Genomic DNA, 13,899 nt, shown 5'->3' with positions numbered 1-13,899 from the left:
GTCCTCTTACCACCCTGTCAATAAAAACTCTCCTCCAGCACAAGTCATCAATAGCGCCAGGCGTTTGTCTTCATCCCATTGGGACCCGCTTAAAGCAGCTACGCCAGAAGAACTTTCGCTCGTCTTCTCTTTGCAGTTGAACGATCATTAGCCCCGGGACAGGGTGCTTCCTTAGCAACAAGGCGTTGAGACGAGCCCTCATAATGTGACTTCCTCTTGCATGAATCACCAGGAACAACAGTTACCACCACTACCATCACCTGTAATAGCAATCACCACTACCACCAACTGTAACAACCACCACTACCACCACCTGTAACAACCATCACTACCACCACCTGTAACAACCATCACTACCACCACCTGCAACGAACAACCACCATCACCCGCAGAAGACCCTCCCTCCTCCTCCTCCTCTCCCACCTCCTAACACACACAGGAGGCTACACTACACTTGTCCGGGAGGAAGGGAGGAAGGGGGGAGGGGGGAGATAGCCTAGGGCTGTGTGGTGATGGCAGCTCCTGGTGGTCTCTGTCCAGGTCAACTACACCCCCCCCCCTCTACACACACACTCTCTCAACTCAACAGGATCGCTACTTCACAAGGCATTCAAATCTCCCAACACCATTACCTGCAGAAAAGTCATAATACCAACCTTTCCCTAACACATTAATTTTATAAACACGAAAGACAAAAAAAAAATCCTGAACACGTAAGTCAAAACAAAAGTTTAGATAAAAGATCCACTAATAATAATAAATAAAAATAATTTGTGTGGTCGTATTCTGGTTTAATTCACCTAAGCGAGGTTAAGACCCCCGTAAAGACCTTAATTCAAGACTACCTTAACCTTCTTCATTCCATAGTCTTAGTTTACGCCTCTCCTCTCGCCTTCCATATACAGAAATGACTTAGAAAAATGTGAAAATAATGACTAAGTTTCCCTTGGTTTAAAATAGGGTTTACATTACGCGGATTAAACCATTATCCCTAAACCATAATACACTACCATTAACATTAAACCAACCATGATTAACTACCATTAACCTTAAACCAACCATGATTAACTACCAGTAACCTTAAACCAACCATGATTAGCTATCATTAACCTTAAACCAACCATGATTAACTACCATTAACCTTAAACCAACCATGATTAACTACCATTAACCTTAAACCAACCATGATTAACTACCATTAACCTTAAACCAACCATGATTAACTACCATTAACCTTAAACCAACCATGATTAACTACCATTAACCTTAAACCAACCATGATTAACTACCATTAACCTTAAACCAACCATGATTAACTACCATTAACCTTAAACCAACCATGATTAACTACCATTAACCTTAAACCGACCTTGATTCGTCATCCAGTTACGGTAGAAATTAATTGGTGCGTCAACAGGTAAGTAACTAAAGCAAACTCACGTAACAATTAGTGTCACTTATGAGATAAAAATAGGTGTAATTGGTATCGTAATAGGCACTAATATAGATTCATTAAGCCAATTAGGAAACCACTGCAATAAGTACTAACGAAAACAGGTCATGAGCTGAGACTTTCCTGGATATTACGGTTTAAAAACAATCTGTCGTGGATTGGTGTTGTGGGTGTTGCGAGTGTTGCGAGTGTTGTGGGTGTTGCGAGTGTTGTGGGTGTTGCGAGTGTTGTGGGTGTTGCGAGTGTTGCGGGTGTTGCGGGTGTTGCGAGTGTTGCGAGTGTTGTGGGTGTTGCGAGTGTTGTGGGTGTTGCGAGTATTGTGGGTGTTGCGAATGTTGCGAGTGTTGTGGGTGTTGTGAGTAATCGAAGTGTAGTGGTTTGTAGTATTGCGGTATGAAGTCACAATCGTAATAGCCGTGAAGGTTGTGGTGGTTGTTGTGTGAGTGTAGGAGGAGTCACAGGCAATTGATGTGGGGTGGGTGAGAGAAGTCTTGTGAGAGCGGTGTTGAGGTGGGGGAGAGGAACGGGGAGGTGGGTGGGGGAGAGGAACGGGAGGTGGGTGGGGAGAAGAACGGGGAGGTGGGTGGGGAGAGGAACGGGAGGTGGGGTGGGGAGAGAACGGGGGAGGGGGTGGGGGAGAGGAACGGGGAGGTGGGGTGGGGAGAGGAACGGGGTAGGGTGGGAGAGGAACGGGAGGTGGGTGGGGAGAGGAACGGGGAGGTGGGTGGGTGGGAGAGGAACGGGAGACGGGGAGGTGGGTGGGAGAGAGGAGAGAGGAACGGGGAGGTGGGTGGGGGAGAGGAACGGGGTGGTGGGTGGGGGTGGGATCTGTCAGAGAGCTAAAGGTGTGAACAAGCACCTGTACCTGTAAGCTACCACTCCCTGCGCCATCTCTTCCACTCCCTCCGCCATCTCTTCCACCCCTTCCGCCACCTCTTTCATCCCCTGCACCACAACAATCTCCTCTACCACTACTAACACCTATACCACCACCACCCCCTCCCTCATCTACACGTGTGACTGCACCTGCGGGGTGTTGATCAGACAGGTAACTGACCATCAGCTTCTCTCAATTAACGTCAACTCCACACACCTTCACAGTAACCAACGTGAGGTCTTGTTGATGGATTTAAGTAACATATGTTAGTCTTCCTCTAGTGACAACATCAACATATGTTCATTAGAGAGCGTTGTCCCGTAAGTGGTTGCGAGTTAATAAATACTGTGAAGAGGTTCCCTTAGTGGCCGCCAGAGGTGCGCGTCATGTGGTCAGCTGGCGACCACCACCAGTGGAGTGTAGCGCACGAGCAAACATTACCCCCAACCAACTGTTGTACTTCTTCATTTCTCCTCACTGACGCGGTAATGACCTTCCCTCTTTCCCTCTGCCAGGTTGATGAACTGACCTTATATAATAGTGGCAGATGATCCATCACGTGGACAGCCAGCAATGTGTTTCGGTGCAGGAGGCAGGTAACACATCAGTAATGAGCGAGCGGGCGCCAGGTGAGAGGACGAGGAACCCACCCCCGACAACCACGACAGTGCTCAACGACGACGCCGCGTGATGGACGGGACTGGTAACGGGGTTGACAAGGGTTCTTCGTCCGCCGTAGCGGGGTCCGGCAGAGCCCCTGACCGGAAGTGTATCAACACACCGACCGCGTACACCGAAATCTGGCGTCTCGGCCTTCGCCTCCGCCCGCCGCAGAAATCACGTCGTATTATAAACTGCTTGAAATATTATTATGCTCTCACGCTCGACTTGCCGCAGTTGTTGTTCACTTACGCTACCAGCGGAAACATGGTACGAGTTGTGGAGGCGACCGTGTCCGTGGCGGTTGTGGCGTGACTCGCATGCACGTACACACACACACACACACACACACACACACACACACACACACACACATGTACGCAAGGATGATAACCAGCACGTCCTTTGGTCACCCAAGGATCCTTCCAGCAGGTCATCTAAGGTCCTCCAGGGGTTCAAGATTCGGTCAGGCGTCCCATACCCCCAGATTCTCCATGGTTCAATTCACCCCAGGTATTCCTGATACTCTCTCTCTCTCTCTCTCTCTTTCTCTCTCTCTCTCTCTCATGAGCATCCTCCTCCTACACGACAAGTTCTTTAATCCCACAGGCAAAAAAAATATCCCGTCACAAACACCAGTTACCCATTAATTCTACATCAACATTATCCACACACACAACCGGGAACTACGAGTAAACGGCCTTGTATCCCACCACAAACCTGATCTCCTACCGCCACTATCAGCCTCACATTACGCAATACAATTACCTTGGACTACATTATCTAAAAAAAAATAATAAAAATAAATAAATTCTCGAAAGCCCTAGTGATCGAGAGCCATTACCCTGGAGCTTTGAGCTTCATCATGAGCCATAAATGAAGGAGCCTAACCACGCCTCATTAATATTCAATATCCCCATAACGAAGGAGTCTTCTCACTAAGCCCCCATTAGACCATTTCGGTACAGTATTAAACCAAACCATTAAACCCATTCTAAGCTATCCCGAACCATAAGTTATTGTTACTAATGCTTTCTTATACGCCATTAACAACATTCACTATACAATTAATCCTGCCCCACTATACTGAATTGTGAATCTTGAGTAAACAAACTAAGAACGTGTTTGTGGGCGTATAAAGGAGCAGTAGAGGATTACTATGGCGTTAACTAGTATACACACACACACACACACACACACACACACAGGGACATTGCAAGGCACACCCAACTAAATGACCTTCTCTCCAGCTTAACTTATTAATGGTTAGGTGAGTATAATTACCTTCCTTGGGTGTTGTGGCAATAATTTACATAATCAACTCACACAAAAATGAGTTAAAATCACATAAATTACTCGTAAAATAATCATATACTGAAAATTATTTGATTTAAGGGAAAAAATCATCAAGAGTCGGTACACTTCATGAATAAACAATATGTAAATTATGATGTAGGAATAATTTATAACCAGAAACATTTATTAATCACAAAAAAAAATTAGAAGGAAAAACAAATTAATAAATATATTGCTCTCTCTCTCTACTTCCTCTTCCCCCTACTCTCTCTCTCCCTCTTCTCCCTACTCTCCTCTCCTCTCTCTTCTTCCTGTTCCCCCTTCTCTCTCTCTTCCTCCCTTCTTCCCCCTCTCTCTCTCTCGATCACCACAAAAACAAGCAGCAGTTTAACTCCAGTCACCTGCTGATCAAGACACGATAGTACTGTACCTTGTCCACTACTAGCAAGCCGAAGCGAGTCTTATAACAGGTCCAGTCTTATAACAGGTCCAACAGGTCCAGTCTTATAAAAGGTAGTCTTATAAGAGGTCGAGTCTTATTAGAGGTCGAGTCTTATAAGAGGTCGAGTATTATTAGAGGTCGAGTCTTATAAGAGGTCGAGTCTTATAAGAGGTCGATTATTACATCATGTCGAGTCTTATAAGAGGTCGAGTCTTATAAGAGGTCGATTCTTATATCATGTCGAGTCTTATAAGAGGTCGAGTCTTATAACAGGTCGAGTCTTATAACAGGTCCAGTCTTATAACAGGTCCAGTTTTATAAAAGGTAGTCTTATAAGAGGTCGAGTCTTATTAGAGGTCGAGTCTTATTAGAGGTCGAGTCTTATTAGAGGTCGATTCTTATATCATGTCGAGTCTTATAAGAGGTCGAGTCTTATAAGAGGTCGATTCTTATATCATGTCGAGTCTTATAAGAGGTCGAGTCTTATAACAGGCCGAGTCTCATAACAGGCCGAGTCTTATAACAGGCCGAGTCTCATAACAGGCCGAGTCTTATAACAGACCGAGTCTTATAACGGGCCGAGTCTCATAACGGGCCGAGTCTCATAACGGGCCGAGTCTTATAACGGGCCGAGTCTTATAACATGCCGAATCTTATAACATGACGAGTCTTATAACAAGCCGAGTCTTATAACCGGTCGAGTCTTATAACCGGTCGAGTCTTATAACCGGTCGAGCCCAAACCAGACGGAGACAGTCCTTGGCCTCCTGCAGTGGCTAATCACTAATCAGCTCTCGTGTGATAGCTGGTTCATGCTTGTGTTCCGGGAACCAATCCTCTCTCTACTGCCACTCGTCTCCAATCTAAACCACTCGTCTCCAATCTAAACCACCCGTCTCCAACCTAAACCACCCGTCTCCAACCTAAACCACCCGTCTCCAATCTAAACCACCCGTCTCCAATCTAAACCACTCGTCTCCAATCTAAACCACCCGTCTCCAACCTAAACCACCCGTCTCCAACCTAAACCACCCGTCTCCAATCTAAACCACCCGTCTCCAATCTAAACCACTCGTCTCCAATCTAAACCACTCGTCTCCAATCTAAACCACCCGTCTCCAACCTAAACCACCCGTCTCCAACCTAAACCACCCGTCTCCAATCTAAACCACCCGTCTCCAATCTAAACCACTCGTCTCCAATCTAAACCACCCGTCTCCAACCTAAACCACCCGTCTCCAACCTAAACCACCCGTCTCCAATCTAAACCACCCGTCTCCAATCTAAACCACTCGTCTCCAATCTAAACCACCTGTCTCCAACCTAAAACCAATTCGTCTCCAACCTAAAACCACCTGTCTCCAATCTAAAACCACCCGTCTCCAATCTAAACCACTTGTCTCCAATCTAAACCACCTGTCTCCAATCTAAAACCAATTGCTCTTAATCTAAACCCACCCGTCTCACTAAACCACCTGTCTCCGATCTAAACCACCGTCTCCAATCTAAAACCACCTGTCTCCAATTCAAACCACCCGTCTCCAATCTAAACCAATTCATTCCCAAACTCATACAAGGATGACTCTCAAGATCCTATTTCAGCTGCCCCTCCTCCTCAGTAACACACAGGAGGAGGAGGAGGGAAGAGGAGGAGGTATCGTATTTACCAGAGATGGAGGACAGACAGCCCATAATTAGGGGAAATGTGGTGGGACCCAGGGCATGTTCAACTACACACACACACACACACACACACACACACACACAACACACACACACACACACAATATCATTTAATACACACCATACCCCATCAACACTTCATAATTCTCAACCTAAGAGAATTAAATCTTATAAAACACAACTTAATTATTTCTATATTCCTTAAAAAAAAAAAAACCCCAGTAAAATAAATCTTAAAATCTTGCCTTAAAATACCTTAAAATGATTACTCCCATGAGACCACCAATTGAACCTTTCGCTGTGTCTTGCATAGTAACTCATCATCTTCCCTACGTCTTACATATAGTCAAGGATTAAAGACAGACTGTGTGGTGTATTAGCTTAGCGAGGAAGGTGATCCGGGCAGCAGGTGGCGAGTGGCTGGTGTGTGAAGGTAAACTAGGGAGGAGGGTGAGGAGGGAGGGAGGGAGGGAGATGAGGATAAAGCAGAGAGGAGGGGGAGAGGAGAGGAATAGGGGAGAGGAGGAGAAGGAAAGGGAAGAGGAAGAGAGGAGGATAAGGGGGAAGAAGGAGAGAGAGGAGAAGGGGGAAGAAGGGAGGAGGGGATATGGGGGAGAGAGGAGGAGGGTGGAAAAGAAGGTGGAGAGGAGCTGTTTAGTCAAGGTTTCTAACTCTTCCCCTTTTCCCGTTAAGCATGAATAAGACGAGGTTAATGGTAAAATGGTCTTTATTATTCCAAGAAAGCCTGATTACTCTACAATATTACAACCACCAAGGAAACACTCATATCCAAATGTTGGGGGGGGGTCATCCTAACTTAACCTCGAGGAAACACTACGAATTTTAAGCTGGAGTGTGGATTCAAATGTTTGGGGAAGGGGACAGATCCTATCCTATCCTATCTTATCTTATCCTATCCTAACCTAACCTAACCTAGCCTAACCTAACCTCAGCCAGCCAAGGATGAAAACACCTAAGGACAAGACATCATTACACCAAGCAAACAAAATATATATATATATATATATATATATATATATATATATATATATATATATATATATATATATATATATATATATATATATATATATATATATAACACGGAGGGGTATTTCGTGACGACAGGTAATATACAACAAAATGGCGAATATAATTTAGTTTTTATTTTCACACTTTCTAAAGTTCAACCCAGAATACCCACAAGTTTTTTTTTCCACGTTATAAACATATAAAAATAAAACTGGCAAGGAAAATGGAAACAAGGATGCCTCCCTTCACCGGTGTAAACAAGACTGATGCTACCTCCAGCCATAACACCTGGATTCAGCATTAATTATATCACGTCCGCACCACCTCACACCTGACCACGCTAGCTGAATAAAACACTCGCTCTTGTGACGCGTATGACAAGGAGGGAATAAATCGTGTTTGAGGCAGAAAAACAACGAAAGAGAATGATTTAAATCAATATGCACCCCAAAAAATATTACGTACATGAAGAAATGAAGGAAGAAAATCCGTAGTTACACTAAATTGGAAACAAAATTAAAGGTGAGGTAGCAACTGTTTATAAATAATCGGCTAAAATGCCTTAAAACATACAGGGAAATAATAATAATAATAATAATAATAATAATAATAATAATAATAATAATAATAATAATAATAATAATAATAATAATAATAATAATTAACAACACTTTTTTAAAACTCATAAGATTTCCTCATTACTACACAGTTGAGAGGGGGACAGGTAAGATCTAATTACTACACAGGTGAAAAAGATGGACAGGTAAAGACCTCATTACAACAAAGGTGAGAGAGGAACAGGTAAGATCTAATTACTACACAGGTGAGACAAGCAACTCTTCATCACCTAGGTGGGAGAGGTACCTAGATTAACTCCTCATCATTACACAGGTGAGTGACAGGTAAGTCCTAATCACTACACAGGTGAGAGGTGTGAGAGAGGGAAAGGTAAGTCTCTCATTCATTACACAGTCGACAGGTAAACTCATCATTACACAAGTGAGAAAGACAAGTAAACTCATTATTACACAGGTGAGAAAGACAGGTAAACTCATTATTACACAGGTGAGAAAGACAGGTACTCATTATTACACAGGTGAGAAAGACAGGTAAACTCATTATTACACAGGTGAGAAAGACAGGTAAACTCATTATTACACAGGTGAGAAAGACAGGTAAACTCATTATTACACAGGTGAGAAAGACAGGTAAACTCATTATTACACAGGTGAGAAAGACAGGTAAACTCATTACTACACAGGGTACTCACCATCAGCAATCATCCTGGCTATGATCCGTCCCATGTCTCTCACTGTGCGGGTAGCCAACTCCTCGTTCTCATCAGACTCCTCCCCCAGGACTGTATGAGCTGGTAGTTAAGGAAATTACACTGTTGATGGTGGTAAATGGTGGTTACTGGTGGTTAATTCTCATACCTGTTGATACATATGATGGTTAAGTCAGGTTATATATACTGACAGTAACACACACACACACACACACACACACACACACACACGATAATAATAAAGGCTAAATCACAAGAATAAACAAAACCATGATGCTAAACAATAAACAATATAAACAAACAAACAACAACAAACATCAAACAACATAAATAAACAAAAAACAACAGCAAACAATATACAACAGAACAAACAACAATAAACAGATAAACAACAACAATAAACAGATAAACAACAACAATAAACAGATAAACAACAACAATAAACAGATAAACAACAACAATAAACAGATAAACAACAACAATAAACAGATAAACAACAACAATAAACAACAGTACGTCTTCAAATACTCATACTAGCCTTGAAGTAAGTTGTCTCCTCCACGTGAATATTAAAAGAAAAAAAATACTTCACAAACTCTCTCTCTCTCTCTCTCTCTCTCTCTCTCTTTCTTTTTTTACTTTCGTCTCCTCCTCCTCCTCCTCCCCCTTCCTCCTCTTCTTCACTCCGGTCTCCTACTCCACCACCCCCTTCTCCACCACCTCCTCCTCCAAGTGGGTGAAGGGTGAGGTGGAAGGTAAGGATAGCAGGTGGCGGTGGTGGTGGCGGTGACGGCGGCTGGGTGGCGGCCTGGTGGCGTTGGTGGCGGCCGGGTGGCGTTGGTGGCGGCCGGGTGGCGTTGGTGGCGGCCTGACCAGCTCAGTCACCGCCATAGCCCTCGGCCTCCCGTCTACACCGTTACCTCCCCAAGTGCATGACCTCCAGAACCTGACGATCACCATGTGAAGGAGGAGGAGGAGGAGGAGGAGACAGGAGGGAGGGAGGAGGAGGAGGAGGAGGAGGAGGTGGGAGGTGGGGAGGAGGCACAGGAGGGAGGAGGAGGGAGGGGGCAAGGTAGGAGGGAGGGAGTGGGAGGAAGAGAGGGAGACAGAGGGGGAGGAGGAGGAGGAGAGAAAGGGAGGAGTAGGGAGGGAGGAGGAGGAGTAGGGGGGCAGCGTGAAGAGGAGGGGAGGAAGAGGGAGAAGCAACAGAAGATGTACAGTAGAAGACGGAAACAATGAAGAAGAAAAAGAAGAGAAAGGAAGAACAATAAGAAGACTATGAAGACGAAGAAGAGAGAAAAGAAGAAAAGGTAGAAGAGGAAGAAGAAAAAGGAAGGGGAGGATGACGACGAAAAAGAAACATAGAAAAGAAATATTAAGAAGAGGTTGATAAAGATGAGGAAATTGAAAACAAAGCAAAAACAAATAATAACAACAACAAAAACGGAGACAGAAACATCAACAGAAGCCGCAACAGACATAGCAACAGTAGAAGCACCAACAGAACTACCACCACTACCACCACCATCACCACCACTACCACCACCATCACCACCACTACCACCACTATCACCACCACTATCACCACTACTACCACTATCACCACCACCACCATCACCACCACTATCACCACTACTACCACCATCACCACCAACAGTAATATTAGGCAGGGGGTGTACCATTCATCCACACATCCTCGTGGGGTGGAGTGGGGTGGAGTGGGGTGGGGTAGGGTGGGGTGTGGGAGGGGGAGGTGGGGGCAGAAGGAGCAAGTGGCCAAGCATTCCTGTGTGTGGGGGTCGTCATGGCAACGGCACAACAACCACCACCCACCATGGTTCACTGGCCTCAACCCACCACCACCACTACTAGTACTATCACCACTACTACTATCACTATTACTACTACTATCACCATTACTACCACCATAACACCGCCCCCAACAATGTCTTGCTCAACACCACTCATTATACAGCTAATACAAAAGCGTTGATTTCTCTCACACACACACACACACACACACACACACTCTCTCTCTAATTAATAAATCATGTATTAACCCTCTGAAGACAATGGTTTAAACTCATGATCCTTGGTTAGGTTAATATTATCGATTTGAATTACTTAAACCACCATCCTTAAAAGGGTTAAACCATCATCCTTTTACGACACTATCTTAAGAAAAGGTTAAAACTTCAACCTTAAGCAATTCGAAGTATAATAGTCCTTAAAGGGGGTTAAACCATCATCATCATCATCATAAAAGGGTTTAACCATCCCCCTAAAAGGTTTATCGAGTGTTTAATGGAGAGAGATCAAGAGAAGGATATGGAAGAGGAAGGAATAGGAGGAGGAGGAGGAGAGGGTGGTAGAGATACGAGGAGGAGGAGGAGGAGGAGGGAGGGGAGGAGGAGGAAGGTGGTAGAGGGAGTAGGAGGAGGACAGGCAGAAGAGGTGGAAGGAGCGAGGAGGGAGGAGGAGGAGGAGGAGGGGGAGAGGACGGGGAGGAGGGAGGCACAGGAGGAGGAGGGAGGGAGTGGGGAGGAGAAAGGAGGGAGGAGGGAGAGGGTGGACGAAGGAGGAGGGGAGGGTGGACGAAGGAGGAGGAGAGGGTGGACGAAGGAGGAGGGGAAGGGAGGGTGGACGAGGGTGGACGAGAGAGAAGCAGCCAGTTTTTATCAATGTTGTAAAGCCTGTTCTGCTACAGCCCTTAAGGAACAGCCACATCCCTCCTCACATCTTACATCCACACCCTTAAACCATCCTACCATTATTTGACCCCTTAAACCCCTTTAAACCACGATACACAAAGACGGCGGCCAAAATAAAACAGACTCTTTACTATTACCAGAGTCTGTGTTTTTGTTTTCAATCTATTTACGTGTGTGTGTTTGAGGACCCGAAGAGCTTGTTTTTGGCAACACTGAATCAATTGGCTGTGTAAATTTCCACATGCGGTTGTCGACATGTTTTATGCCCATATTTGACCGCTTGTAAACCCCCCAGCGCGGCTACTGTATATGCCAAGACCAACACTCAGATACCTGTGGTTGGCCGGCTGATGTGGTTCACGACTTTTAGAAGACAGCAATGTGATTGGTTGGATACCTGTGGTTATTGTGATAAAAAACGTGTGATGTTATTGTTTGTTTACCTACGGTGGACGTGACTGGTCAATGACATGAATGGTTTAACTGTCTGTATTAACTGATTAGACAGTAAAATGTGACTGGTGTGATGCCATATAAATACTTCATACCAGATCTGTCTACGGTACTCACCCCCCCCAAAAAAGTATCTCTACGGTGGCGTCCGATGAATTTCAGAATGAACACTGTGACTCCTGTTGTCTCGGTAGGGTTGTCAGAATGCTTCGTCCATTGTGTCATATTGTCTCAACATAAAATCGTAAAGAGTCTTTTTTTTTTTTTTTTGAAGCGAGTGATACACGTAGCTGAGGCCAGACGCTCTTACACACATACATGCCCTCAACCCTGCCTTGAACCCGGACTTCCGCACCTTCAACCGCAGAGAATTAAGGCAACTATGAACTCCAGACCCGGGCCAACTATGAACCTCAGACCCAGACCAGTTTAGGTGCCTTCGAGACCACGGCAGCAAACCATGAAGCCCAACCACGAATCCGGGAAGTAGAAAAGACCTACCGAGGACCCAATAAGACCTAAAATTATATCGGTCCCAAAGATAACAACGACAACGTATCAGGACTCCCTAAAACAAAAATAACAATAAAAATAAAGAAAAATAAAGAAAACATCTCATTTTCCTCCTACTTTCTTCTCTATAAATAAATAAAAACAACTCATCTTCGTACTTTTTTTACTATTTTCTCCTATATTTTGTTTTCTTCTCTTGTGTTCAGTATATTCCTCCGTCCATCTGGGCCGCGCTGCCCCTAGTGACAGTACGAGCTAGCGGAGGCGGGTCTTATGTAACACGGGTCACCTGCCTCCTTACCTTCCTCCTCCTCTACCTCCTCTTCCATCTTTTCCTCTCGTCCCCCTTCCTCTCCCTTCCCTTCCTCGTCCTCCTCCCCCCCCCTCTTAATCCTCCTCTTCCTCCACCCCTCCCAGCACTATAGGTTGAACTGGCCTCACGTCGGGGCTTCACTTACCATACACAAGAGGAGAGGGAAATGGGGAAGATGCTTCACAAAATGGGGTCGTGAAGGCCACACAAAGGGGGGGGGGGAAGATAAGATGGCCACGTACAAGAGGAAAAGGGGAGAGGGGGATGGCCTCTTACCGGGGTCTAGCTGAGGTGGACAGAAATGGGGGCTATGTTGGCCACACACATAGAGGTGACAAATTGGCCACATACCCACATATAGATAGACTAAGTTGGCCATATATAAAAGGGTTAAGCTATCCAAATAAAGAGTGGACATTTACGCTGGGCCATATATGAGGAATAAACACACACACACACACACACACACACACACACACACACACACACACACACACGGAATAAGCTTGTCAGACGCGGCTCAATAAATACGGGGAGAGAGAGAGGGAGAGAGAGACAATGTCCTCCACCAATCAGGTTTTCTGAGGGGTCAATCGACGATAAGGACACACCTGAATATCTGAAACTGGTACAATCTCAGGTGTGCACAGTGCAGTATATACCTAACCCATCCACTCAACACCTGGGCAATTAACTCCTGATTATCCACTAACTTCTTCACTAATTATGTAAGTGTATGTTTAAGTTAATGAAATAATTACGCCTCTGGTAAGTGTCTGGACTCATAAACAATAATCGACTGATATGAGAAAGAATGTGCTGAGAAATATTATGACGTCACTTATGGTGTTAATCTTTTATGACGTCACTTATGGTGTTAATCTTTTATGACGTCACTTATGGTGTTAATCTTTTATGACGTCACTTATGGTGTTAATCTTTTATGACGTCACTTATGGTGTTAATCTTTTATGACGTCTCTTATGGTGTTAGAGCAATCTTTAGTTTATTGACCAAAATTTCAATAGTTTTTTAGAGTTGCCAAAATAGTATAAAAAATATCCATTGAAATCCATCCATTACGACATAACTCCTCGCAAGAAAACGAAAGAATGAGTATATCTACGTCATCACATCATCATTACATCTACATCATCACATCATCATTATCCACAACA

The 13,899-nt window shown here is 44.6% G+C and overlaps 1 protein-coding gene across 1 annotated transcript in view; it reads right to left on the bottom strand.

Annotated features, from left to right (window-relative positions):
• The window catches only part of LOC121866703 (epithelial splicing regulatory protein 1-like), a gene marked incomplete at its 3' end in the record, with an annotated part of 125,300 nt that overhangs the window by 43,790 nt on the left and 67,611 nt on the right, over positions 1-13,899 (bottom strand). Inside the window, exon 4 of the mRNA XM_042366412.1 lies at positions 8,714-8,803. Within this exon, the coding sequence (XP_042222346.1) occupies positions 8,714-8,803 (90 nt within the window). The remainder of the gene's footprint in view (positions 1-8,713; positions 8,804-13,899) is intronic.

This window comes from Homarus americanus, unplaced genomic scaffold (genome assembly GCF_018991925.1).
Source record: "Homarus americanus isolate GMGI-L3 unplaced genomic scaffold, GMGI_Hamer_2.0 scaffold51427, whole genome shotgun sequence".
NCBI classification, from domain to species: Eukaryota; Metazoa; Arthropoda; class Malacostraca; order Decapoda; family Nephropidae; genus Homarus; species Homarus americanus.
The sequence above is the reverse complement of the archived record's forward strand: the minus strand, read 5'-3'. Positions and strand labels throughout refer to the sequence as shown.